This window comes from Microcaecilia unicolor, chromosome 1, assembly GCF_901765095.1.
Source record: "Microcaecilia unicolor chromosome 1, aMicUni1.1, whole genome shotgun sequence".
Taxonomy (NCBI): Eukaryota; Metazoa; Chordata; class Amphibia; order Gymnophiona; family Siphonopidae; genus Microcaecilia; species Microcaecilia unicolor.
The window spans coordinates 717785393-717809327 of record NC_044031.1 but is presented as its reverse complement, the minus strand read 5'-3'; the positions used below and the strand labels follow the sequence as shown (position 1 = coordinate 717809327).

Sequence of the window (23935 nt, the reverse complement as noted above, 5' to 3'; positions counted from 1 at the left end):
TTTGTGCTCTCCTTTTTGGCACAATCGCGAATTTTGATCTCGCCGCCGCTAATTTTCTATCCATGTCATTGAGGACTCCCAGTAGCTTCTAGAAGTGTACTCGATGCAACCGGACGATCTCGAGTACCGACCCCCATGCATGGTGTCTTCAGTGCCTTGGGCCCGACCATTGCCCAGACACATGTAAGTTGTGTCTTAGCTTGAAAAAGCGGACACAGGCGTTGAGATAAGCTCTTCGGGACTGACTTTTCGGAGCTTCGTCCGGTACGTCAACATCGGCACTGGGGATGGCATCGACTTCAGGAGCGCAGGTAATGGCTGTCCGGAGACCACCACACCTGGGAGCAGTGAGCCGTTGAGTGGGTCTCCACCTGTCTCGAAGTCTGCTTCTGTTCAGAGCCCATGTGACCGACCACTCTCGGACCCTACCCCGAGGAGATGTGTGGATTCTACGTCACCGAGGAGTATCAATGACGTGCATCGAGCGAAGGCAAAGAAGCATAGTCAATGATCTTCCAAGCATGGTACCGGGGAGCTCCAGGGCGTTGAAGGATTCGGCACCCGTGAAGCACCGATGCTGGGAGGGAATGCTCACCCTGCATACAAGAGGTGTCTGTCTTCGGGCAGCCCGGTACCGCTCCTCAACCTCCACAGGTTCGGACGCCGATTCCTGCACCGACCCCACAGCCTTGCTCTACAGCGACTCTAGACGAGCGCATTCAAGCCATTCTTCCAGGTCTTCTGGAGGGGTTGCTGCGTCAGTCTGCTCCAGTGCCGGGGGTGCTTGCGCCCTTGGTACCGTCGAAGGAAGCGGCAGCTAGCTCTATGCCTGTGGTGAGGTCTCAGACACCGGTACCACCTGTGGCATCGGCGTCAGCTGCCACCCAGGTCGACTCCCCATCGACATTGCTGAGGGAGCTTCATCACCGCTGGCATGGGAGTCGACTTCTCGACATCACCATCTAGGACATGGTTCCTCGGCATCGAGACGGGCCTGGTTTCGGACTGCAGTTAAGGAACTCTTGTCTGATACCGATGAGGATGCCTCGTGGGATGAAGGGGAGGATCCCAGCTATTTCTCTTCTGAGGAGTCTTGTGGTCTTCCCACTGATCCTACTCCTTCACCTGAAAGAGAGCTTTCTCCCCCGGAGAGTCTTTCTTTCTCTTCATTTGTCCGGGAAATGTCTGTGGCTATTCCCTTCCCTATGGTATCTGAGGATGAGCCCAGGACTGAGATGCTCGAGGTCCTTGACTATCCTTCGCCACCTAAGGAGTTATCCATGGTTCCGTTGCATAATGTGCTCAAGGAGACACTTATGCGGAACTGGATGAAACCACTAAGTAACCCCCCATTCCCAAAAAAGCTGAGTCCCAATATCGGATTCACGGAGAACCTGAGCTGATGAAGTCTGTTACCCTCACAACTCTATGGTTGTGGATTCCGCTCTCAAGAGAGCCAGGAGTTCTAGAGACTTTGCCTTGGCACCCCTGGGAAGAGAATCTAGAACCCTGTATTCTTTAGGAGGAAGGTGTATCAGGCCTCTATGCTTGTGGCCAAAAATTCAGTCTTACCAGCTCTACACGAGCATCCACTTGAGGAACACAGTGAAGCAACTGGCGGACTTGGTGGACAAGCTCCCTCTGGAGCAGGCCAGGCCTTTTCAGGAGGTGGTCAGCAGCAAAAGGCGTGTCGTAATTTCCTGTCCAGGGTGCTTACGATACTTTGATGTTGCATCCAGAATCGCTGCCCAGGGTATAGTGATGCGCATACTCTCATGGCTGCGTGCCTGTGACCTGGACAATCGAGTCCAGCAGTGGATTGCGGATGTCCCTTGCCGGGGGGATAATATTTTTGGTGAGAAAGTCGAGCAAGTGGTTGATCAGATCACGCAGCGGGAAACCGCTATGGACAATCTCTCCCGCCGGGCGCCTTCTGCTACTACCTCATCAGGTAGACGTTTTTTCCAGGGAAGGAAGAATGCTCCCTATGCTTATAACAAGCGTAGGTACAATCCTTCTTCTCGACAGCCTTCTCAGGCTCATCCCCAGCGTGCTCGTTCTCAGTCAACAGCGTGCGCCAAGGCAGGCCCCTGTGGCTCCACAGCAAAAGCAAGGGACGGGCTTTTGACTGGCTCCGGCTAAGCATAGACGCTAGAAAGGTGTCCGTGCCGGACGACTTGTCGGTCGGGGGGAGGTTAAATTTTTTTCACCAATCATAACCTCTGATCGGTGGGTTCTTCAAATAGTCCGGTTAGGATACTCCCTCAATTTGATCTCCAGACTTCCAAATTGCCCACCGGGAGCTCAGTTCTTCAGCTTCCATCACAGGCAGGTACTTGCAGAGGAACTCTCCACCCTTCTCAGCACCAATGCGGTCGAGCCCCGTTCCACCAGGACAAGAAGGGTTGGATTCTATTCCAGGTACTTCCTTGTGCAAAGAAAACAGGGGGGGGGGGGGGGGGATGTGTCCCATCCTAGACCTAAGGGCCCTGAACAAATTCCTAGTCCGAGAAAAGTTCAGGATGATTTCCCTAGGCACCCTTCTTCCCATGATTCAGGAAAACGATTGGCTATGCTCTCTAGATTTAAAGGATGCTTATACACACATCCCGATACTTTCCAGCTCACAGGAAGTATCTTTGGTTCCGTCTGGGAGCGCAGCACTTCCAGTATTGTGTGCTGCCCTTGGTCTGGCGTCTGCGCCCAGGGTCTTTACAAAATGCCTGCCAGTAGTTGCAGCTTCGCAGACTGGAAGTGCATGTGTTTCCCTTATCTCGACGATTGGCTGTGAAGAACACCTCAGAGGCAGGAGCTCTACAGTCAATGCAGATGACTATTCAACTGCTGGAGCTACTCAAGTTTGTTATAAATTACCCCAAGTCCCATCTTTTCCCTGTTCAGCAACTCAAATTTATAGGGGCTCTACTGGACTCAGACGGCTCGTGCCTATCTTCCCAAGGCGAGAGCAGACAATCTTCTGTCTCTAGTTTCCATGGCCAGAGCGTCTTAGCAGATCACAGCTCGGCAGATGTTGAGACTTCTAGGCCATATGGCCTCCACTGTCCATGTGACGCCCATGACCCGTCGTCACATGAGATCAGCTCAATGGACCCTAGCTTCCTAGTGGTATCAAGCTGCAGGGGATCTAGAGGATGCAATCCGGCTGGCCACCGATTTTCCACAATTCCCTTCAGTGGTGGACAATTTGATCCAATTTGACCTTGGCGACATCCTTTTCAAATTCCTTAGCCACAAAAATGCTGACCACAGATGCATCCCTCCTGGGGTGGGGAGCTCATGTCGATGGGCTTCACACTCAAGGAGTTTGGTACCCTCCAGGAAAAAGGTCTTCAGATCAATCTCCTGGAGTTGCGAGCGGTCTGGAACGCTTAAAGGCTTTCAGAGATCGGCTGTACAATCAAATCATCCAAATTCAGACAATCAGGTTGCCATGTACTACATCAATAAGCAGGGGGGGCACCGGCTCTCTCGCCCCCTGTGTCGGGAGGCCGTCCAGATGTGGTTTTGGGCTCGCCGTCACGGCATGTTTCTCCAAGCCATGTATCTGGCAGGCGTAAACAACAGTCTGGCCGACAGACTGAGCAGGATTATACAACCTCACGAGTGGTTGCTCAATTCGGGCATCGTTCGCAAGATCGTCCAAGTGTGGGGCACCCCCTCAGTGGATCTTTTGCCACTCAGCTCAATCACAGGTCCCTCAGTTCTGTTCCAGACTTCAGGCCCACGACAGACTAGTGTCAGATGCCTTTCTCCTTCATTGGGGGAAGGGCCTTCTGTATGCATATCCTCCCATACTGGTCGGGAAGACTTTGCTGAAACTCAAGCAAGACCGCGGAACCATGATTCTGATTGCTCCCTTCTGACCGCATCAGATTTGGTTCCCTCTTCTTCTGGAGTTGTCTTCCGAAGAACCGTGGAGATTGGAGTGTTTTCCAACCCTCATAACTCAGAATGAGGGGGCGCTTCTGCATCCCAACCACCAGTCTCTGGCTCTCATGGCCTGGATGTTGAGAGCGTAGATTTCGCTTCCTTGGGTCTTTCTGAGGGTGTCTCCCGGTTTTGCTTGCTTCCAGGAAAGATTCCACAAAGAGGTGTTACTTTTTCAAATGGAGGAAGTTTGCCATCTGGTGTGATAGCAAGGCCCTAGATCCTCGCTCTTGTCCTACACAGACCCTGCTTGAATACCTTCTACATTTGTCAGAGACTGGTCTCAAGACCAACTCCATAAGGGTTCATCTTAGCGCACTAAGTGCTTGTTCATTCTCGTGTGGAAGGTAGCCTATCTCTGGGCAGCCTTTAGTTGTTCGCTTCATGAGAGGTTTGCTTTGTCAAAGCCTCCTGTCAAACCTCCACCAGTGTCATGGGATCTCAACATCGTTCTCACCCAGCTGATGAAGCCTCCTTTTGAGCCACTGAATTCCTGCCATCTGAAGTACTTGACCTGAAAGGTCATGTTCTTGGGTGGCTGTTGCTTCAGCACGTAGAGTCAGTGAGCTTCAAGCCTTGGTAGTGCATGCTCCTTATCTCGTTTCATCACAACAGAGTAGTCCTCCGCAATGCACCCTAAGTTCTTGCTGAAGGTAGTGTCAGAGTTCCATCTGAACCAGTCAATTGTCTTGCTAACATTTTTTCCCCATCCTCATACCCGCCCTGCTGAATGTCAGTTTGCACACCTTGGACTGCAAGAGAGCATTGGCCTTTTATGTGGAGCGGACAAGCCCCTTCACACAGTCCGCCCAAATGTTTGTTTCCTTGATCCCAACCGAAGGGAGTCGCAGTCGGGAAACACCCATTTCCAATTGGCTAGCAGATTGCATTTCTTTCAATTATGCCAAGCTGGGCTGACTGTTGAGGGTCATGTCACGGCTCATAGTGTTAGAGCCATGGCAGCGTCGATGGCTCACTTGAGTCAGCCACAATAGAAAGAGATTTGCAAGGCTGCGATGTGGTCATCAATCCACACATTCACATCTCACTACTGCCTTCAGCAGGATACCCGACGTGACAGTCTGTTTGGGCAGTTGGTGCTGCAGAATCTGCTTGGGGTTTAGAATCCAACTCCACCCCCCCCCCCCCCCCCCCCCCCATTTTTGTTCTGTTCCAGGCTGCACTCTCAGTTAGGTGTTCTAGTTCGTAGGTCAATCCTTGTTATGTCCTCGCTGTTGCGAGGCCCAATTGACCTTTCTTTGTTGTTTTGAGTGAGCCTGGGTGCTAGGGATACCCCAATCATGAGAACAAGCAGCCTGCTTGTCCTCGGAGAAATCAAAGATACATACCTGTAGCAGGTATTCTCCGAGGACAGCAGGCTGATTGTTCTCACAAACCCGCCCACCTCCCCTTTGGGGTTGTCTTTAATTCTTGCTTTTGCATATAACTGAGCGGGACTCTCGCGCGACGGGCAGGAAGAAGGCCACGCATGCACAGTGCGTGCACCAGAAGGTTCTGTCAAAGCTTTGAAGACTTTTGCTTTGAAAAATTCTGTTGTGGGGGGCTGCCGTGGACGCCGACCCAATCGTGAGAACAATCAGCCTGCTGTCCTCGGAGAATACCTTCTACAGGTAAGTATCTTCGCTTTATAGTAGTTTCGGTCTTATTCACCATCCCTTTCCTAATAATTCCTAGTATCCTGTTTGCTTTTTGGTTACTGCCATACACTGATCAGAGGATTTCAGCTTATTATCTACAATGACACCTAGATCTGTTTCTTGAGGACTGACCCCCCCCCCCCCCCCCCCCCAAGGGTGGGACCCTAGCAATCAGGTAACTATGATTCAGATTATTCTTCCCATTGTGCATCACCTTGCATTTGTCCACATTGTTTTTTCTGCCATTTAGATGACCAGTCTTCCAATTTCCTAAGGTCTTCTGCAATATTTCAGTCTGCATGTGTTTTAACAACCTTGATTAGTTTTTGTATTATCTGCAAATTTAATCACCTCACTTGTCATTCTGATTTCCATATCATTTATAAGTGTTAAATAGTACCGGTCCCAATACAGATCCATATGGCATTCCACTGTTCACTCTCCTCCATTGAGAGAAATGACTATTCCATATCATCATGCTGATCAATCCATAGACTGGTGGGTTGTGTCCATCTACCAGCAGGTGGAGATAGAGAGCAAACTTTGCCTCCCTATATGTGGTCATGTGCTGCCGGAAACTCCCCAGTATGTTCTCTATCTCAGCAGGTGGTGGTCACACACAGCAGCAGCTCTGGCTAGGCCTCCAAGCCTAATTTTTAGGTTTGTTGAGTGCCTGGGGTTGAGGGCTCTTCTTGAGCAAGTGCAAACCTGGTGGCGCCAGGTCCCTCCTTTTCTCCCCCCTCCCGCTGGCTCCGTTTGAACTTCCTTAAAGGCGTTTATTTCGACGTTTATTTAAACGTTTATTGCAGCTACTCACTGGGACACCAGGGTCGTTACAGCTCGGAGGCGGACAGCAGGTAATTTTTACCTTTATAGCGGGCAGGGGGTTCCCCGATTGGTCTCCACGTGGCCTATGGCGTCGGAGGGCGAGGGCGCAAAGAGTCGCTCCCCGGATCGCGTGTGCGCTTCCAGAGGGGATGCGGGGGTCTTAAAGTCTGATTCGCCCTTGTTGGGTGACAGTTTCGTGACCAATGAGTGTCCCGGTCCTTCCACCGGTGTGGCGGTATTTCCCGCCATAAACGCCCATCCCCCGCGGCTCACCTCCGCCATATTGGCCGGCCACGCGGCTCGGACGGCTTCTTCTTGGGCCGCCCTTGAGGTGGGAGACATTGATGCCATGAACGCCCTTAATTTGGGCGATGGCACAAAGCGGCTAAGTTAAGCGCTGTTCTTCCCGCGCGGCTCTTCGCGGAGTGTCGCGCCGGACGCCATTTTGGATGCGCAGCATGTCTCTCCCCGCTCTTGCGAGCGCCGGTTGAGGGTGCGTCTAGGGCTGTAGCCCAGGCTGCGGAAGTGCACAGTATGCGGGGTTTCTCCCCCGAGTTTGTTTTGCTGCTGCATCAGGCCTTCCTTATGCAAAACGCTGCCCGTGCTCCCTCGTCTGGTAAAGAGGTTCAGGCCCCCGGAGGTAAACGCCCTCGGGTTGATTCCCAGGCCTTGGAGGACTTTTGTCTCCTCCGATGTAGATGAGGGCAGCGTATCTGAGTTCTCCCAACGTCCTTTGCGGATTCCTTGGAGGAGACGGATCCCCCGCTCGGATGGAGCGGATGACCCCTCTGCAGCGCGGCTCTTTAGCTCAGAGGATTTGCCCAACCTGTTAATGCAGGCCATGGGCATTTTGAAGATTTCCTCTCCGGAGACGTCTCTCCCTCAGCCCCTGTTGGCTCTTCCATTATGCTGGGGATGAAGCGCCCGCATAGAACCTTCCACGTGCATGATGCCATGCACACCTTAATTTCGGCTCAGTGGGATGCCCGGAAGCGAGCCTTAAAGTGGTTTAGGGCTTTGTCCCGCCTCTATCCTTTGCCTGAAAGTGAACGTGAGCCTATCTGTGGCCTACCGTGGTTTCTTTAATCACTGCGGTGCCTAAGAAAACGGCGTTGCCGGTGTAAGGTGGCACGGCCCTATAGGACGCCCAAGACAGAAGATTGGAGGCGGCCTTAAGGTCGTCCTTTGAGGCGGCTGCTTTAAGTTTGCAGGCCTCAGTTTGCGGCTCCTATGTGGCCAGGCGTGCCTGACTATGGTGCAGCGGGCTTCCCCCTCGGATCTTTCCTTGAGGGCTGATTGGCCGGCCCTGGAATCGGGCTTACCTTATTTGGCAGACTTGCTGTATGATGTCTTGAGGGCCTCAGCTAAAGGCATGGCTCAGACAATCTCTGCGCGGCGGTGGCTTTGGCTGAGGCATAGGTCTGCTGACCACGCCTCTAAATCCCGCCTGGCTAGATTGCCTTTTAAAGGCAAGCTGCTCTTTGGGGTCGAGCTGGACAAAATCGGGACCTATCTCGGCACGTCTAAGGGCAAGAGGTTACCAGAGGTCAGGGGCTCGGGCTAGTGCTCGCCCCGGTACCCTCCAGAGGACAGTTTCAGGAAGCCCGTCGGTACCGCCCCGCCGGCAGGTCGGGCTCCTCTGCCCCCTCTTCCTTCAAGAGGAAATTCCTCCCCCAAGCAGCATTCCTTTCGCAGAGATTGCCGTCCCGGAGGTGCTCCCTCCGGTCCTCCCCTAGGGTCTCGTACCCAATGACGGGGCCTTGGTCCCACGCCCCAGTGCAGATTGGAGGACGGCTGTCCTCGTTTCTGGGCGAGTGGATCACTATAAATTCAGACGCTTGAGTGCTGGAAGTCATCAGAGACGGCTACAAGCTAGAGTTCTGCCGACCCTTAGAGACGGGTTTTGTACTCTCTCCCTGCAAGTCTCCGGTCAAAGCTGTGGGCAGTGCAGCAGACCTTGGACAATCTGATCCGCCTGGGTGCGGTCGTTCCGGTGCCAGAAAATCAGCTTGGCAAGGGACGTTACTCCATTTACTTTGTGGTACCAAAGAAAGGAGGTTCTGTACGGCCTATCCTCGACCTCAAGGGGTCAATCAGGCTCTTTCGCATGGAGACCCTCCGCTCTGTTATAGCGGCAGTGCAGGCAGGAGAGGTCCAAGGATGCCAGGAATCAAGGAAGCGTACTTGAATATTCCCATCTGGCCTCCTCATCAACACCTTTCTGCGTTTTGCAGTACTGGGCCGACACTTCCAGTTCAGAGCCCTCCCGTTCGGGTTGGCTACTGCTCCACGGACCTTCTCCAAAGTAATGGTGGTCATCGCGGCCTTCCTGAGGAAGGAAGGAGTACAAGTCCATCCTTATCTGGACGACTGGTTGATCCGAGCCCCCTCTTATGCAGAGTGTGGCAAAGCTGTGAACCGGGTGGTTGCCCTTTTGAGCTCCCTGGGGTGGATCATCAACTGGGATGAAAGCCAGCTGCGCCCACTCAGTCCCTGGAGTAATCTGGGAGTTCGATTCGACACCCAAGTAGGCAGAGTGTTCCTGCCAGACAATCGGATTGTCAAGCTTCAGGCTCAGATGGACCAGTTCCTAGTAGCCTCTCCTCTTCGGGCTTGGGACTATGTGCAGCTGTTGGGCTCTATGACGGCCACGATGGAAGTAGTGCCCTGGGCCAGGGCTCATATGAGACCACTACAACACTCTCTGCTGCAGCGCTGGACTCCGATGTCAGAGGATTATGCTTTGCGCCTTCCCTTGGACCCAGCAGTGCGCAAGGCGCTGAGCTGGTGGACGCAGACAGACAAGTTGTCTGCAGGAATGCCTCTGGTGACCCCGGAGTGGATTGTCGTCACGACGGACGCCTCTTTGTCGGGCTGGGGAGCCCACTGCTTGGGAAGGACAGCGCAGGGGCGCTGGTCTCCTGCAGAGGTAAAGTGGTCTATCAACCTTCTGGAACTCAGAGCCATTCGGTTGGCGCTTTTGGAGTTCATCCCGGTACTGGCGTTGAAGCCTGTACGGGTCCTGTCGGACAATGCCATGGCTGTGGCCTATGTCAACTGCAGGGAGGTACCAAGAGCGCCCCTCTAGCCAAGGAGGCCATGAATTTATGCCAGTGGGCGGAAGCGAACCTGGAACAGCTGTCAGCGGCCCACATTCCCGGAGTCATGAATGTCAAGGCGGACTTTCTCAGTCGCCATACCTTGGAGCCCAGAGAGTGGCAGCTATCTGTTCATGCGTTCTTGGCACATCACGAAGCGCTGGGGCCAGCCGAGCCTAGATCTGATGGTGTCATCGGCCAATTGCCAAGTGCCGCGCTTTTTCAGCAGAGGACGGGACCCTCGATCCCTGGGAGTAGATGCTCTTCTCCAACAGTGGCCGACACAAGAGCTTCTCTATGTGTTACCCGCCCTGGCCATGTTGGGCAGGGTGCTAGACCGGGTGGCAAAGCATCCGGGCCGGATAATCCTGGTGGGTCCGGATTGGCCCAGACGTCCCTGGTATGCGGACTTGATCAGGCTCTCAGTGGACGAACCTCTGCGACTGCCAGTGGAGCAGGGCCTGTTACATCAGGGTCCCGTGGTGATGGAGGATCCCTCCCCCTTTGGTCTTACGGCCTGGCTATTGAGCGGCAGAGTCTGAGGAAGAAGGGCTTCTCAGACAAGGTCATCGCCACTCTGCTGAGAGCGAGGAAGCGCTCTACTTCTACTGCTTACGCCAGGGTTTTGGCGTACCTTTGCAGCGTGGTGTGAAGCAGGTTCACTTTCTCCATTTACTGCTCCAATTTCTTCAGTGCTGGCGTTCCTGCAAGAAGGTCTGGAGAAAGGCCTGTCGCTCAGTTCCCTGAAAGTCCAGGTAGTGGCCCTGGCTTGCTTCAGGGGCCGCCTGAAGGGTGCTTCCCTGGCTTTGCAGCCAGATGTGGTGCGTTTTCCTAAAGGGAGTTAATCACCTGCGCCCTCCTCTGCACTCAGTGGTGCCTGCGTGGAATCTCAACCTGGTGCTAAGAGCCTTACAAAGCCGCCTTTTGAACCCTTGTCGAGGGCATCTCTGAAAGACCTGACGTTGAAAGCAGTCTTTTTGGTGGCTATCACTTCAGCCAGAAGAGTTTCCGAGCTCCAGGCACTCTCTTGTCGAGAGTTTTTTCTGCAGTTCACTGAGGCAGGAGTGACTATTCGCACAGTGCCTTCCTTCCTACCCAAGATTGTTTCTCGCTTCCATGTGAGTCAGCAGCTCTGTCTCCCTTCCTTTCGTAGGGAGGACTACCCAGAAGAGTATTCTGCTCTCAAATATCTGGAAGTGAGACGGGTCATCATCAGATACTTGGAAGTGACCAATGATTTCCGGAAGTCGGATCATCTGTTTTGTCCTGTTTGCAGGTCCTCGTAAGGGTCTGCAGGCTGCTAAGCCTACAGTGGCAAGATGGGTCAAGGAAGCCATTGCAGCGGCTTATGTGGCCGCGGGGAAGGTGCCGCCTATTCAGTTGAAGGCCCACTCCACTAGAGCTCAGGCGGCCTCGATGGCAAAGGCCGGGTCCGTCTCCTTGGTAGAGATTTGCAAGGCGGCAACTTGGGCGTCGGCCCATACCTTCTCCAGACATTACCGCTTGACTGTGGCTGCTCGAGCGGAGGCCCGGTTTGGAGCTTCAGTGTTGCGGTCAGGGATTTCTATGTCCCGCCCTGGGTGAGTACTGCTTCGGTACATCCACCAGTCTATGGATTGATCAGCATGATGATATGGAAGGTAAAATTATGTATCATACCTGATAATTTCTTTCCATTAATCATAGCTGATCAATCCATAGCCCCTCCCAGATATCTGTACTGTTTATATTCTGGTTGAATTTAGGTTCAAGTTTAGTCTTCAGTTACTTCAGGAGGACTTCGTGTTCAAGTTTTTTCACTTGGATTCTTCAAGAGTTGACGAGTTTGTGTTACAGTGAGCTGCTGCATTCCTCTGCCCTCCGTTTTACGGGGCTGGATTGAGACAAATTCTGCCGGCACTCCCTCCCGCTTCGTGCGGCTGTAGGGCAGCTTTGTACCCCTCCCGCTTCGGCGGTGTTAGGGTCAGTCAGCTCCTCCCGCGGTTGCGGTTGCAGGATAAGCCAGATCCCCCCGCATCGGCGGGGTGGTGTCCCTCTCCCGCTCCGCTGGGGATGAGCTGGACGGATTCCCCTCCCCCACTTGTGTGGGGATGAGCTGGGTTAATTCCCCTCCCCCGTTTTGGCGGTGGTGAGCTGGGCAGAGTGTCCCTTCGTGGGTGTAATTCTCTAAGTGCTGAGGTCCTGCGGATGGAGCTTTGATATCGACATACTGAGGAGTTTCCGGCAGCACATGACCACATATAGGGAGGCAAAGTTTGCTCTCTATCTCCACCTGCTGGTAGATGGACACAAACCCACCAGTCTATGGATTGATCAGCTATGATTAATGGAAAGAAATTATCAGGTATGATACATAATTTTACCTTCTAACCCTACCCTCTGTTTTCTGTCCAATAACCAATTCCTAATTACACAGTCACTGGTGTTACCATTTGTGCTTCGGAGTGGGCCAAAGTCTGGAATAGGAGAGCTAGAGGCAATGGGGAATGAAGATGGGCTTCTCAGGGGTTCTCGGCCAGTCCAAGGAGCAAGCATCCTCACTCCCAATCCAAAGAACCACACAACACTCCTAAGTTTTTATGCAGATTCAACTTTACTGAACTTTCTGCAACCAGCAGGTAAATTGTTTTGTAATTCCTTAATTACAATCAGTATTTGGTCTCCCTAACTCAAGTATTTACATATTTACAATTCCACCTGTTCTTGACCTGTCCCTTTGGGCTAGTAATAATCCATGGTTGCTCCTGATTACAATCCAACTCCTTCAGGAACAGACCCTTATGGCTGTCCTTCCTGCAATGCATGTCTGTAGTTGTTTCCTGGTTTTGAACAGACTTTCCCTGCTCCGTATCCTGCTGTTGGGCTAGGTTCCCCTTACCCACCCAGAGCTCCACATTCATTCACAGTTGCCACTATTAGGGGCAGCAACTTCTCCTTAAATCAGCCCAGGTTTAGTCTGGCACTCCAGCATGTCCTCTCTTCCAAGGGTCCTGACGGGGTCACAGGCAACCAAAGACTCTGTTCCCCTCTACAATCCCTTTAACAATTCTAACTCCTCCCCAACTATCTGTCATCACTCAGCAGCACTTTCTTCTGCAAATTATTCCAAAACCCACCCCCTTAGGCTGGATCCCCACTCCTCTTGCACTTCTAATCCTCCCCCACAGTGACTCTAGAAGTTCTAACCTATACACTTTTAGTAATCCCCATTCTCCGAGGACAAGCAGGCTGCTTGTTCTCACTGATGGGTTGACGTCCTCGGCAGCCCCCTCCATCGGAAAGTTTACTAGCAAAGGCCTTTGCTAGTCCTCGCGCGCCCATGCGCACTGCGCCATGCGCAGCCGTCTTCCGCCCGAAACCGGCTCGAGCCGGCCAGTCTTCTTTCGTCCGCGCTCGGTACGGTCGTGTTACGCCGTTCGTGCCCCAGAGAGTCGACCTCGCGCGTCCTTTTCGACGTGTTTTTTCGTGTATTTTCTTCTAAAAAAGTTTGGGAAGCGCTCCGGAAGTGTTCCGGAAGACCCTGTCGGGTTTTCTGCCCTTCCCGTATTTTTCAGGTTTTGCCCCGTAAGTTTTCTTTCGTTGTCGGGGTAGGCCTAGTTTGGCCTCGGTCGAGATTTTCTCCCTCTAAATTTGGTGCTTCAATTTTCGCCATTTCGGCTTTTGATTTCGCCGGCGTGATTTTCCGCCCATGACATCGAAGCTTCCAGCGGCTTCAAGAAGTGCACCCAGTGCGCCCGGGTATCTCGCTCACTGATAGGCCACTCTGCGTGTCTTCAGTGTCTAGGGGCCCAGCACCGCCCTCAGAACTGCAGTCTGTGTTCCCTGTTACAAAGGCGGACTCAGGTAGCGAGATTAGCCCAGTGGAACGTTTTGTTCTCGGGCTCTTCGTCGGCATCGGCACCGGAGGCATCGAGTGCATCGACGTCGTCAGCGTCCGGACCTTCTCCCTTGGCTGCCGCTCCATCGACTGCATCGAGGCATCGGACCTCTGCATCGGCGCCGAGGCATCGGGGCGACTGCATCGACGTCGGTGGTACCGAGACTCGTCTGCTGATGTCGTCGGACGGAGGTGCATCGTCAGGAGTGCAGGTGAGGGCTGTCCATTCCCCCTGCTGGTGGCGGTGAGCTTCGGGTGGGTCTCCTCTACCCTGAGGGCTCCTGCGGGTACAGCCCCCCCGGGATCGACCCCTCTTCGGTCTCGGCCCCGAGGAAGCGACGGATGGATTCTACGTCCTCCTCGTCGGTGCCGGGGAGTTCCGGTGACATGCTTCGGAAGAAGTCGAAGAAGCATCGACACCGGTCTCCTCCCCGTGTCGGCACCGAGAGCTCTGGGGTCGCCGAGGGATTCGGCACCCAGTAGACATCGGCACCGAGAGGACCGCTCACCCTCTGTTCAGGAGGTGTCGATGCGCTCCACTCTGGACAGCCCGGAACAGCCTCCTCGCCCGGAACAGGTTCTGACGTCGACGCCTGCATCGACCTCTCAGCCTTTTTCTGCAGCCACTCTGAACGAGAGCCTCCGGGCCGTTCTCCCAGAGATTCTGGGAGAGCTGTTGCGCCCTACCCCTCCGGTTACCGGCGTGTGCTTGCGCCTCCTGGTACCGTCGAGCGCGGCGCCGGCTGGCCCATCGCCCAGGTTGAGGTCCCCGACGTCGGTACCGCTGTGCGGTGCCGACCGCGGCCACCTCCCAGGAAGGCTCCCCGACTACATCGGCGGAGGGAGCTTCGCCGATGCGGGCGAGGGAGTCTACCTCTCGACGCCCCCACCGTGGACGGGGTTCCACCGAGTCGAGCAGGGCGAGGTTGCAGACACAGGTCCGTGAACTTGTGTCTGACACCGAGGGTGAGGCCTCGTGGGAGGAAGAGGAAGATCCCAGATATTTCTCTGACGAGGAGTCTGAGGGTCTTCCGTCTGATCCCACTCCCTCTCCTGAGAGACAGCTTTCTCCTCCCGAGAGTCTGTCTTTTGCCTCCTTTGTCCGGGAGATGTCTACGGCCATCCCCTTCCCGGTGGTTGTGGAGGACGAGCCCAGGGCTGAAATGTTTGAGCTCCTGGACTATCCTTCTCCACCTAAGGAAGCGTCCACTGTTCCCTTGCACCATGTCCTGAAAAAGACATTGCTTGCGAACTGGACCAAGCCATTAACTAATCCCCACATTCCCAAGAAGATCGAGTCCCAGTACCGGATCCATGGGGACCAGAGCTGATGCGCACTCAGTTGCCTCATGACTCTGGAGTTGTGGATTTGGCCCTAAAGAAGGCTAAGAGTTCTAGGGAACATGCTTCGGCGCCCCCCGGGCAAGGACGCTAGAACCTTAGACTCCTTTGGGAGGAAGGCCTACCATTCCTCTATGCTCGTGTCCAAGATCCAGTCTTACCAGCTCTACACGAGCATACACATGCGGAATAATGTGCGGCAGTTGGCGGGCTTGGTTGATGCTCTTCCCCCTGAGCAAGCCAAGCCTTTTCAGGAGGTGGTCAGGCAGCTGAAGGCGTGCAGAAAATTCCTGGCCAGAGGAGTTTATGACACTTTTGATGTTGCGTCCAGGGCCGCTGCTCAAGGTGTGGTGATGCGCAGGCTCTCATGGCTGCGTGCCGCCGACCTGGAGAATAGAATCCAGCAGCGGATTGCGGACTCGCCTTGCCGTGCGGACAACATTTTTGGTGAAAAGTCGAACAGGTGGTAGAGTCTCTCCACCAGCGGGACACCGCATTCGACAAATTCGCCCGCCGGCAGCCTTCAGCTTCTACCTCTACAGGTAGATGATTTTTCGGGGGAAGGAAGACTGTTCCCTACTCTTCTGGCAAGCGTAGGTACAATCCTCCTTCCCGACAGCCTGCGGCCCAGGCTAAGCCCCAGCGCGCTCGCTCTCGTCAGCAGCGTGCGCCTCAGCAAGGCCCCGCGCTCCCCAGCAAAAGCAAGGGGCGAGCTTTTGACTGGCTCCAGCAGAGCATAGCCGACATCCAAGTGTCCGTGCCGGGCGACCTGCCAGTCGGAGGGAGGTTGAAAGTTTTTCACCAAAGGTGGCCTCTCATAACCTCCGATCAGTGGGTTCTGCAAATAGTCCGGCAGGGGTACACCCTCAATTTGACCTCAAAACCTCCAATTGTCCACCGGGAGCTCAGTCCTTACAGCTTCCAGCACAAGAAGGTACTTGCAGAGGAACTCTCCGCCCTTCTCAGCGCCAATGCGGTCGAGCCCGTGCCAATCCGGGCAAGAAGGGCTGGGATTCTATTCCAGGTACTTCCTTGTGGAAAAGAAAACAGGGGGATGCGTCCCATCCTAGACCTAAGGGCCCTGAACAAATTTATCGAAAAGAAAAGTTCAGGATGCTTTCCCTGGGCACCCTTCTCCCCATGATTCAGCAAAACGATTGGCTATGCTCTCTGGACTTGAAGGATGCCTACACACACATCCCGATACTGACAGCTCACAGACAGTATCTGCGATTTCAGTTGGGCACACGCCACTTCCAGTACTGTGTGCTACCCTTTGGGCTCGCCTCTGCGCCCAGGGTGTTCACAAAGTGCCTGGCTGTGGTAGCAGCGGCACTTCGCAGGCTGGGGGTGCATGTGTTCCCATATCTCGACGATTGGCTGGTGAAGAACACATCCGAGGCAGGAGCCCTGCAGTCCATGCAGATGACTATTCGCCTACTGGAGCTACTGGGGTTTGTGATCAATTATCCAAAGTCCCACCTTCTCCCAGTGCAGAGACTCGAATTCATAGGAGCTCTGCTGGATTCTCGGACGGCTCGCGCCTATCTCCCAGAGACGAGAGCCAACAACTTGTTGTCCCTCGTCTCGCGGGTGCGAGCGTCCCAGCAGATCACAGCTCGGCAGATGTTGAGATTGCTGGGCCACATGGCCTCCACAGTACATGTGACTCCCATGGCCCCGCCTTCACATGAGATCTGCTCAATGGACCCTAGCCTCCAGTGGTATCAGGCCGCCGGGGGTCTAGAGGACGTGATCCACCTGTCCACGAGTTTTCTCAAATCCCTACATTGGTGGACGATTTGCTCCAATTTGACTCTGGGACGTCCCTTCCAAATTCCTCAGCCACAAAAGGTGCTGACCACGGATGCGTCCCTCCTGGGATGGGGAGCTCATGTCGATGGGCTTCACACCCAAGGAAGCTGGTCCCTCCAGGAACGCGATCTACAGATCAATCTTCTGGAGTTGCGAGCGATCTGGAACGCTCTGAAGGCTTTCAGAGATCGGCTGTCCCACCAAATTATCCAAATTCAGACAGACAACCAGGTTGCCATGTACTACGTCAACAAGCAGGGGGGCACCGGATCTCGCCCCCTGTGTCAGGAAGCCGTCAGCATGTGGCTCTGGGCTCGCCGGAACGGCATGGTGCTCCAAGCCACATATCTGGCAGGCGTAACAACAGTCTGGCCGACAGGTTGAGCAGGATTATGCAACCTCACGAGTGGTCGCTCAATTCCCGAGTGGTGCGTCAGATCTTCCAAGAGTGGGGAACCCCCTTGGTGGATCTCTTTGCATCTCGAGCAAACCACAAAGTCCCTCAGTTCTGTTCCAGGCTTCAGGCCCACGGCAGCCTGGCATCGGATGCCTTCCTCCTGGATTGGGGGGAGGGCCTGCTGTATGCTTATCCTCCCATCCCTCTGGTGGGGAAGACTTTGTTGAAACTCAAGCAAGACCGAGGCACCATGATTCTGATTGCTCCTTTTTGGCCGCGTCAGATCTGGTTCCCTCTTCTTCTGGAGTTATCCTCCGCAGAACCGTGGAGATTGGAGTGTTTTCCGACCCTCATCACGCAGGACGAAGGGGCTCTTCTGCATCCCAACCTCCAGTCTCTGGCTCTCACGGCCTGGATGTTGAGGGCGTAGACTTTGCCTCTTTGGGTCTGTCAGAGGGTGTCTCCCGCATCTTGCTTGCTTCCAGGAAAGACTCCACTAAGAAAAGTTACTTCTTTCATTGGAGGAGGTTTGCCGTCTGGTGTGACAGCAAGGCCCTAGATCCTCGCTCTTGTCCTACACAGACCCTGCTTGAATACCTTCTGCACTTGTCTGAGTCTGGTCTCAAGACTAACTCTGTAAGGGTTCATCTTAGTGCAATCAGTGCATACCATTACCGTGTGGAAGGTAAGCCGATCTCGGGACAGCCTTTAGTTGTTCGCTTCATGAGAGGTTTGCTTTTGTCAAAGCCCCCTGTCAAGCCTCCTACAGTGTCATGGGATCTCAATGTCGTTCTCACCCAGCTGATGAAACCTCCTTTTGAGCCACTGAATTCCTGCCATCTGAAGTACTTGACCTTGAAGGTCATTTTCTTGGTGGCAGTTACTTCAGCTCGTAGAGTCAGTGAGCTTCAGGCCCTGGTAGCCCAGGCTCCTTATACCAAATTTCATCATAACAGAGTAGTCCTCCGCACTCACCCTAAGTTCCTGCCAAAGGTCGTGTCGGAGTTCCATCTGAACCAGTCAATTGTCTTGCCAACATTCTTTCCCCGTCCTCATTCCTGCCCTGCTGAACGTCAGCTGCACACATTGGACTGCAAGAGAGCATTGGCCTTCTACCTGGAGCGGACACAGCCCCACAGACAGTCCGCCCAATTGTTTGTTTCTTTTGATCCCAATAGGAGGGGAGTGGCTGTAGGGAAACGCACCATATCCAATTGGCTAGCAGATTGCATTTCCTTCACTTACGCCCAGGCGGGGCTGGCTCTTGAGGGTCATGTCACGGCTCATAATGTTAGAGCCATGGCTGCGTCGGTAGCCCACTTGAAGTCAGCCTCCATTGAAGAAATTTGCAAAGCTGCGACGTGGTCATCTGTCCACACATTCACATCTCATTACTGCCTGCAGCAGGATACCCGACGCGACAGTCGGTTCGGGCAGTCAGTTCTTCAGAACCTGTTTGGGCTTTAGGATCCAACTCCACCCCCCCGAGGGCCCTGTTTGTTCTGTTCCAGGCTACACTCTCAGTTAGTTGGTAAATTTTTTAGGTCAATCTCAGTTATGTCCTCGCCGTTGCGAGGCCCATTTGACCATGGTTGTTGTTTTGAGTGAGCCTGGGGGCTAGGGATACCCCATCAGTGAGAACAAGCAGCCTGCTTGTCCTCGGAGAAAGCGAATGCTACATACCGGTAGAAGGTATTCTCCGAGGACAGCAGGCTGATTGTTCTCACAAACCCGCCCGCCTCCCCTTTGGAGTTGAGTCTTCCCTTGAACTGTATTGTCTTGCTACATACTGGACTGGCCGGCTCGAGCCGGTTTCGGGCGGGAAGACGGCTGCGCATGCGCAGTGCGCATGGGCGCGCGAGGACTAGCAAAGGCCTTTGCTAGTAAACTTTCCGATGGAGGGGGCTGCCGAGGACGTCAACCCATCAGTGAGAACAATCAGCCTGCTGTCCTCGGAGAATACCTTCTACAGGTATGTAGCATTCGCTTTAAGAGGGGGATTACCTAGACAAGCTACACTGTGCCATTAATTGAAATTCATGACAGTTTTCTAAGTTTGGACATATAGGATTAATTTTATTTTACTTCCCAAATGAGTTTTCGTACCTTCTCTGGCAACTAGTACACTTGTCACTGTATCAGGTATGCTTGTTCCTGCAGCCAGCAAGGTGAGACCCATCACAGTTTCAGGAATAGCCAGTGTTTCTCCTATAATGAAGATACAAACACTGTATTAAAACGTCTGGTTTCTATGTATGTATTTCCACATCATGGCAAGCTTCAAAGGTAAAATATCCCTATGGAAAGCACACAAAGGACTATGGCAGCATTTCTACTGTATAAATTGGGGGCTCAGTTTAGGTGCCTCAAAACCCTGCACTTAATGCTAGTTCTATAACTGCATCAAGATTCTATTATAGAATACTGGTGTAAGTTGGCATTGGTGTTCCCATGTTTAGGTGTGTGAAGTGATTCATATAGTTCATAGTGTTCAATGAACTACATACATACATACCTAGGAGATATGCCCATGGTCTGCCCATCTCCACCCATGCCCTCTTGTAGTAAGGCACTATGGCACTTAGATGCTACCTTATAGAATGGTACCTGGTAGGGGGAAGTGCTTCAATGTTCTGTTTTCAATCTCTAGCGACAGGCAGGTTTCCTGGAGTCTGCAGAACTTGCCTGTCCCTCAGTATTGAAAACATGATAGTGAGACAGCACCCCCCCCCCCCCCCCCACTGGCAAGACTGTAGATGGAGGACTGCGGCTCAGTTTAGAAGGAACATTAGTGCCTAATTCTAGGTCCCACTTTATAGAATTGCCTGCTATGGGTTCAAGAACTCTTAGTCGGGGTTTATAACCATCCATAGATTTGGTTTACTACCAAGATGTATTGTTACCAGGGTAAGAAAGTTGGGGGGGGGGGGGAGGGATTCAACATGGTCAAACTGCAGTTATCTTACACAATTGTGTATATCCTCTATACGCAGTACTCCGTATTTGTCTCTTGCACTTATTAAGTTCTTGCCTTTATGGGTTTGAAAACCAGGTGGGAACCCTAAACCCTTTGTAATTGAAAGAAGATGATCACTGTTTTCTCCATATGAGGCTAGATTCTATAAATTGTGCCTAAAAAATTGGCGCCGATAAAACACGTGCTTAGCACTATTCTATAAACATCACCAAAAGTTAGGCACGGTTTATAGCCAGCGACAATGCCCAATCACAACATAGCAGCGTTCGGAACATTGGAGGCGCAGTTTTAGGCTTTCTCCACCCCCCAAGGTCGCCGCCCCTCCACCCCACCCCCAGGTTGCCACCGCTCCCCCTCCACCCCCTCCCCCTGAGGTCACAGCAGCCACTGCTCCACCCCCCCCCCCCAGGTCGCCGCTGCCCCCCCCCCCCCTCCGTCCAACATCAGCTCAGCTGCCATTTCCGGCCACTGCTGCTTCTCCTGTCGAGCAGCAGCGGCCGGTACAAAAAAAAAAAACCCTGCAGAAATGCTTTCAAAAAGGAAGCGGGGCACCGCAGGCAGCCATCGGCTGTCAGTTCTGCATTCGCTCCACCTCCCACCTCTCACGTCACTGCACTTCTCCAGGGGCAGTGACGTGAGAGCCGTGAGAGGAGGAGCGGATGCAGAGCTGACAGCCGATGGCTGCCTGCGGTGCCCCGCTTCCTTTTTGAAATCATTTCTGCAGGTTTAATTTTTGTTTGTTTGTTTTTGTACCGGCCTGATGTCAGACGGAGGGGGGAGCAGCAGTGACCTGGGGGGGGGGGTGGAGAGGGGAGGGGGGAGCAGTGGCTGCGGCGACCTCGGGGGGGGGGTGGAGGGGAGGAGCGGTTGCACCCTGGGGGGGGTGGAGGGGTGAGTGGCTGCAACCTCGGGGGGGGGGCATGGTGGCGAGGCTGGCAGGGGTGGGGCCTGAGACACCGGAGGGGAAGGGGTCCTAAGGCCAGAGGGGAGGGGTCCAGGGACCTGAGGGGGTCCTGAGACCTGAGAGGAGGGGGGAGGGAGACCAGAGAGGGAGGGGGAGGGGTCCTGTGACCACAGAGAGGGAGGGGGTCCTGCGACCACACAGAGGGCGGGGGGGGGGGGGTATCTGGCACAAACACACACACACACTTTCTCTCTCACAGTCATTGTCTCTCTCACTCTCATACACTGTCTACCACACACTCTATGTCTCACACTGTATCACATTCACTCTCTATGTGTCATACAGTCACTCTCACTTTCTTGATCTCATACACTCTCGCTCTGTCTCACACAAACTGTATCTGTGTGAAACATTCTCACACTCACTGTGGCTCACATACGCACTCGCACACACTCGCATTCTCACACACAAACTCTCTCACAGACACACTCGTTCCCACACTCATTCTCTCTCTGTCACACACACGCATTCACTCTCTCTCTCTCACACACACACACTCCGGGGAAAACCTTGCTAGCGCCCGTTTCATTTGTGTCAGAAACGGGCCTTTTTTACTAGTATTCTATAATTAGACACACAACTCAAAACCATGCCCCCTTTTTTGGGCTGCACGGAAAATTTAGATATGAATCCTGCACCTAAATTTACACATGGTAAAGACAAAGAGTGGAACTTGAGCAGTAGCAAGATTAAAGCCTTGAAGCATCAGATAAACTTATAGCAGGAGCTATTGGATCTCTTATAGTACACAGCTATTTCAAATCCTTTTTTTCCTGATGTACATGTGACCTAAATTTACACATATTGGTTCAAATTAAATCTAATTAGTGCCACTAATTGGCTTTTTATGTAATTAAATTGCACATACAAATTGAGCACACAGCCAAATTTGCATGCACAATTTTTTTTTTATAGAATTCAGGGGATAATTTATAGAGTACTATAAACTGCATACATCACTTGGCACAGCAACTTTTGCTTGCCACTGACTGTGCATCTACACATGAGCGGATCAATGCCAACCTCACGCTACTATTCCATAACAAAATCTCAGTGCTAAGATGCCATTATAGAACTGACGCTAAGTGCACGGCATTGGGATGCCTAGACTGAGGTGCCAATTTATAGAATTGCCCTTTATATCTTTTTCCCGATGAACATCCACTCAGGAATGTACATGTTTAGTTGTTCATCAGATGATTAGATAAGTCATTTTGGAAATGTTCTGGCTGATATTCAAAGTGAATTAACCAGCTGGGAATAACTCATTTGCGGCTATCTAGTTATTTTCAGTGGCACTAAACTGACTAGTGCCACTGAAAATGACCAGTTTGCCCGACATAGCCAGCTTGAACTTTGGAGCTATCAGGGGCAGAGTCCGGTTAAGTCTCAATATTCAGAAGTAACCAGCCATATTTAGCAGATAAGACGGTATAAATAGCTGTCCTATCTTTATCTGCTAACTCGTGCTGTCCGATTCAGTCAAAAAATTTTCGATTTGGTTCGATTCTATTCTTTCAAAAAAAATTTGTTTTTCGATTCAATTTGATTCGATTTAATTTGATTGAAATAGTGAAGCTCACATGCTAATATTATAACACACAGGGTAAAAAACAAACAAACCAGGCAGCGGCAATTAAATAAAGGCAAACATTAGTGTGAGGACGACATGCAGTGTTACATCATGTGAAAAGTGAAGTTTGGTCAGGTCCTACATCTTCCAGTGTTCATTAAGAAAAATCATTTTGTCCACTTTGGCTGGCTTCAGACAACTGCATCTAGCAGCTATAATTTGTCAAGAAGCAGAAAAAATTATTTCTGAGGGCACAGAGGTGGCTAGGCTAGCCTACACAGAAACATACTGTTCTCCAGATGCAATTGTTGTGGCTTCCTCAAAAGCCTGCAAAACATAAATGAGTTTTTGGGCAAGATCACAGTCATGTTCGGCAGGTGCACCTTTCTTTGTGATTTTATTGCTGCTGCTCGAAGCTAAACCAATGGGTTTCTTGACCCTGAAACATGTTCAAAAACAGAATAATCCATTTGTGTATCTAAAATGTAAACTTCTACAAAACAGATGAAGATGTGATTCCATGTACCCCAATGAAAGGAGAGTTTAATTCTACTTCCATTTAATTTCAATATATTCCATCATCTTTATAACACCAGGCTTCCCAAGGCAGATTACAAAAGCAACAGTTAAGATGAGCCCATCAAGAAACAGGATATCCTCACTGAAATCTGGCCATCTGTAATGTATAGAAGAACAGTGAAGAAAAATGGGCACAAACTACAGCGTTTATAATTGCTGTTTCTACCAGCTACAATAATTTGTGAAACTGTTTTAGTGATATTCAATTGTTATTTCTTTTCTCCTCCACCTTTTAAGGCATTGCCTATCCAACTGAAACAGCTTTAGACTTGTTACAGATGTGGACCAACAATAAAGAATGACAACGTGGAAGCAGCAGCTCATAGGTTTGCTTGATTTGTTTTGAGCGTATGGCAATGATGGCTGGGTGGGGGAGTGGACACACAGATTAACCAAATTGGTTTACTTGCTTACAGTGGACTAGATAGGCTCACGTCCACTCCTGTCTATTAAACCTCCTTGCTTGACTTGATTACCGGTCCCGCCCCCTGATGTCAGTTCCTGTTCTGGCTGAGCGCCAATAGAGAGACTTTCTTGCCTGTGCCAAATCTAAATAAATAAATAACAATAGAGAGACCTTGGGCCCTGCTATGGTAAGTTTGTCTTCTCACTGCTGCTGCTTCCTTCAGCAGCTGCAGTGGCTTGGGTGACAGCATGAGGGAAAAAAGGAGGGAAGCAGTGACAGTGGCTTGGGTGACAGTGGGAAGGAGGGAAGCAGTGGCTTGGGTGACAAAAGGAGGGAGGTGGGGAAATCCTGAATCGAGACGTCCAATTTTTTTTCCAAAACGAATCGAATCAATTTGAATCGTGAATTGGACAGCACTACTGCTAGCATATGGCCGGTTATGTCTGAATATTAACATAGGGGTCCATTTACTAA

The 23935-nt window shown here is 52.2% G+C and overlaps 1 protein-coding gene across 2 annotated transcripts in view; it reads right to left on the bottom strand.

Annotated features, from left to right (window-relative positions):
- The window catches only part of SLC24A5 (solute carrier family 24 member 5), a 70153-nt gene that overhangs the window by 5079 nt on the left and 41139 nt on the right, over window positions 1–23935 (bottom strand). For both annotated transcript variants that reach the window (XM_030189523.1, XM_030189531.1), the window contains one exon: window positions 19069–19170. In XM_030189523.1, coding sequence (XP_030045383.1) covers window positions 19069–19170 — 102 coding nt within the window. The remainder of the gene's footprint in view (window positions 1–19068; window positions 19171–23935) is intronic.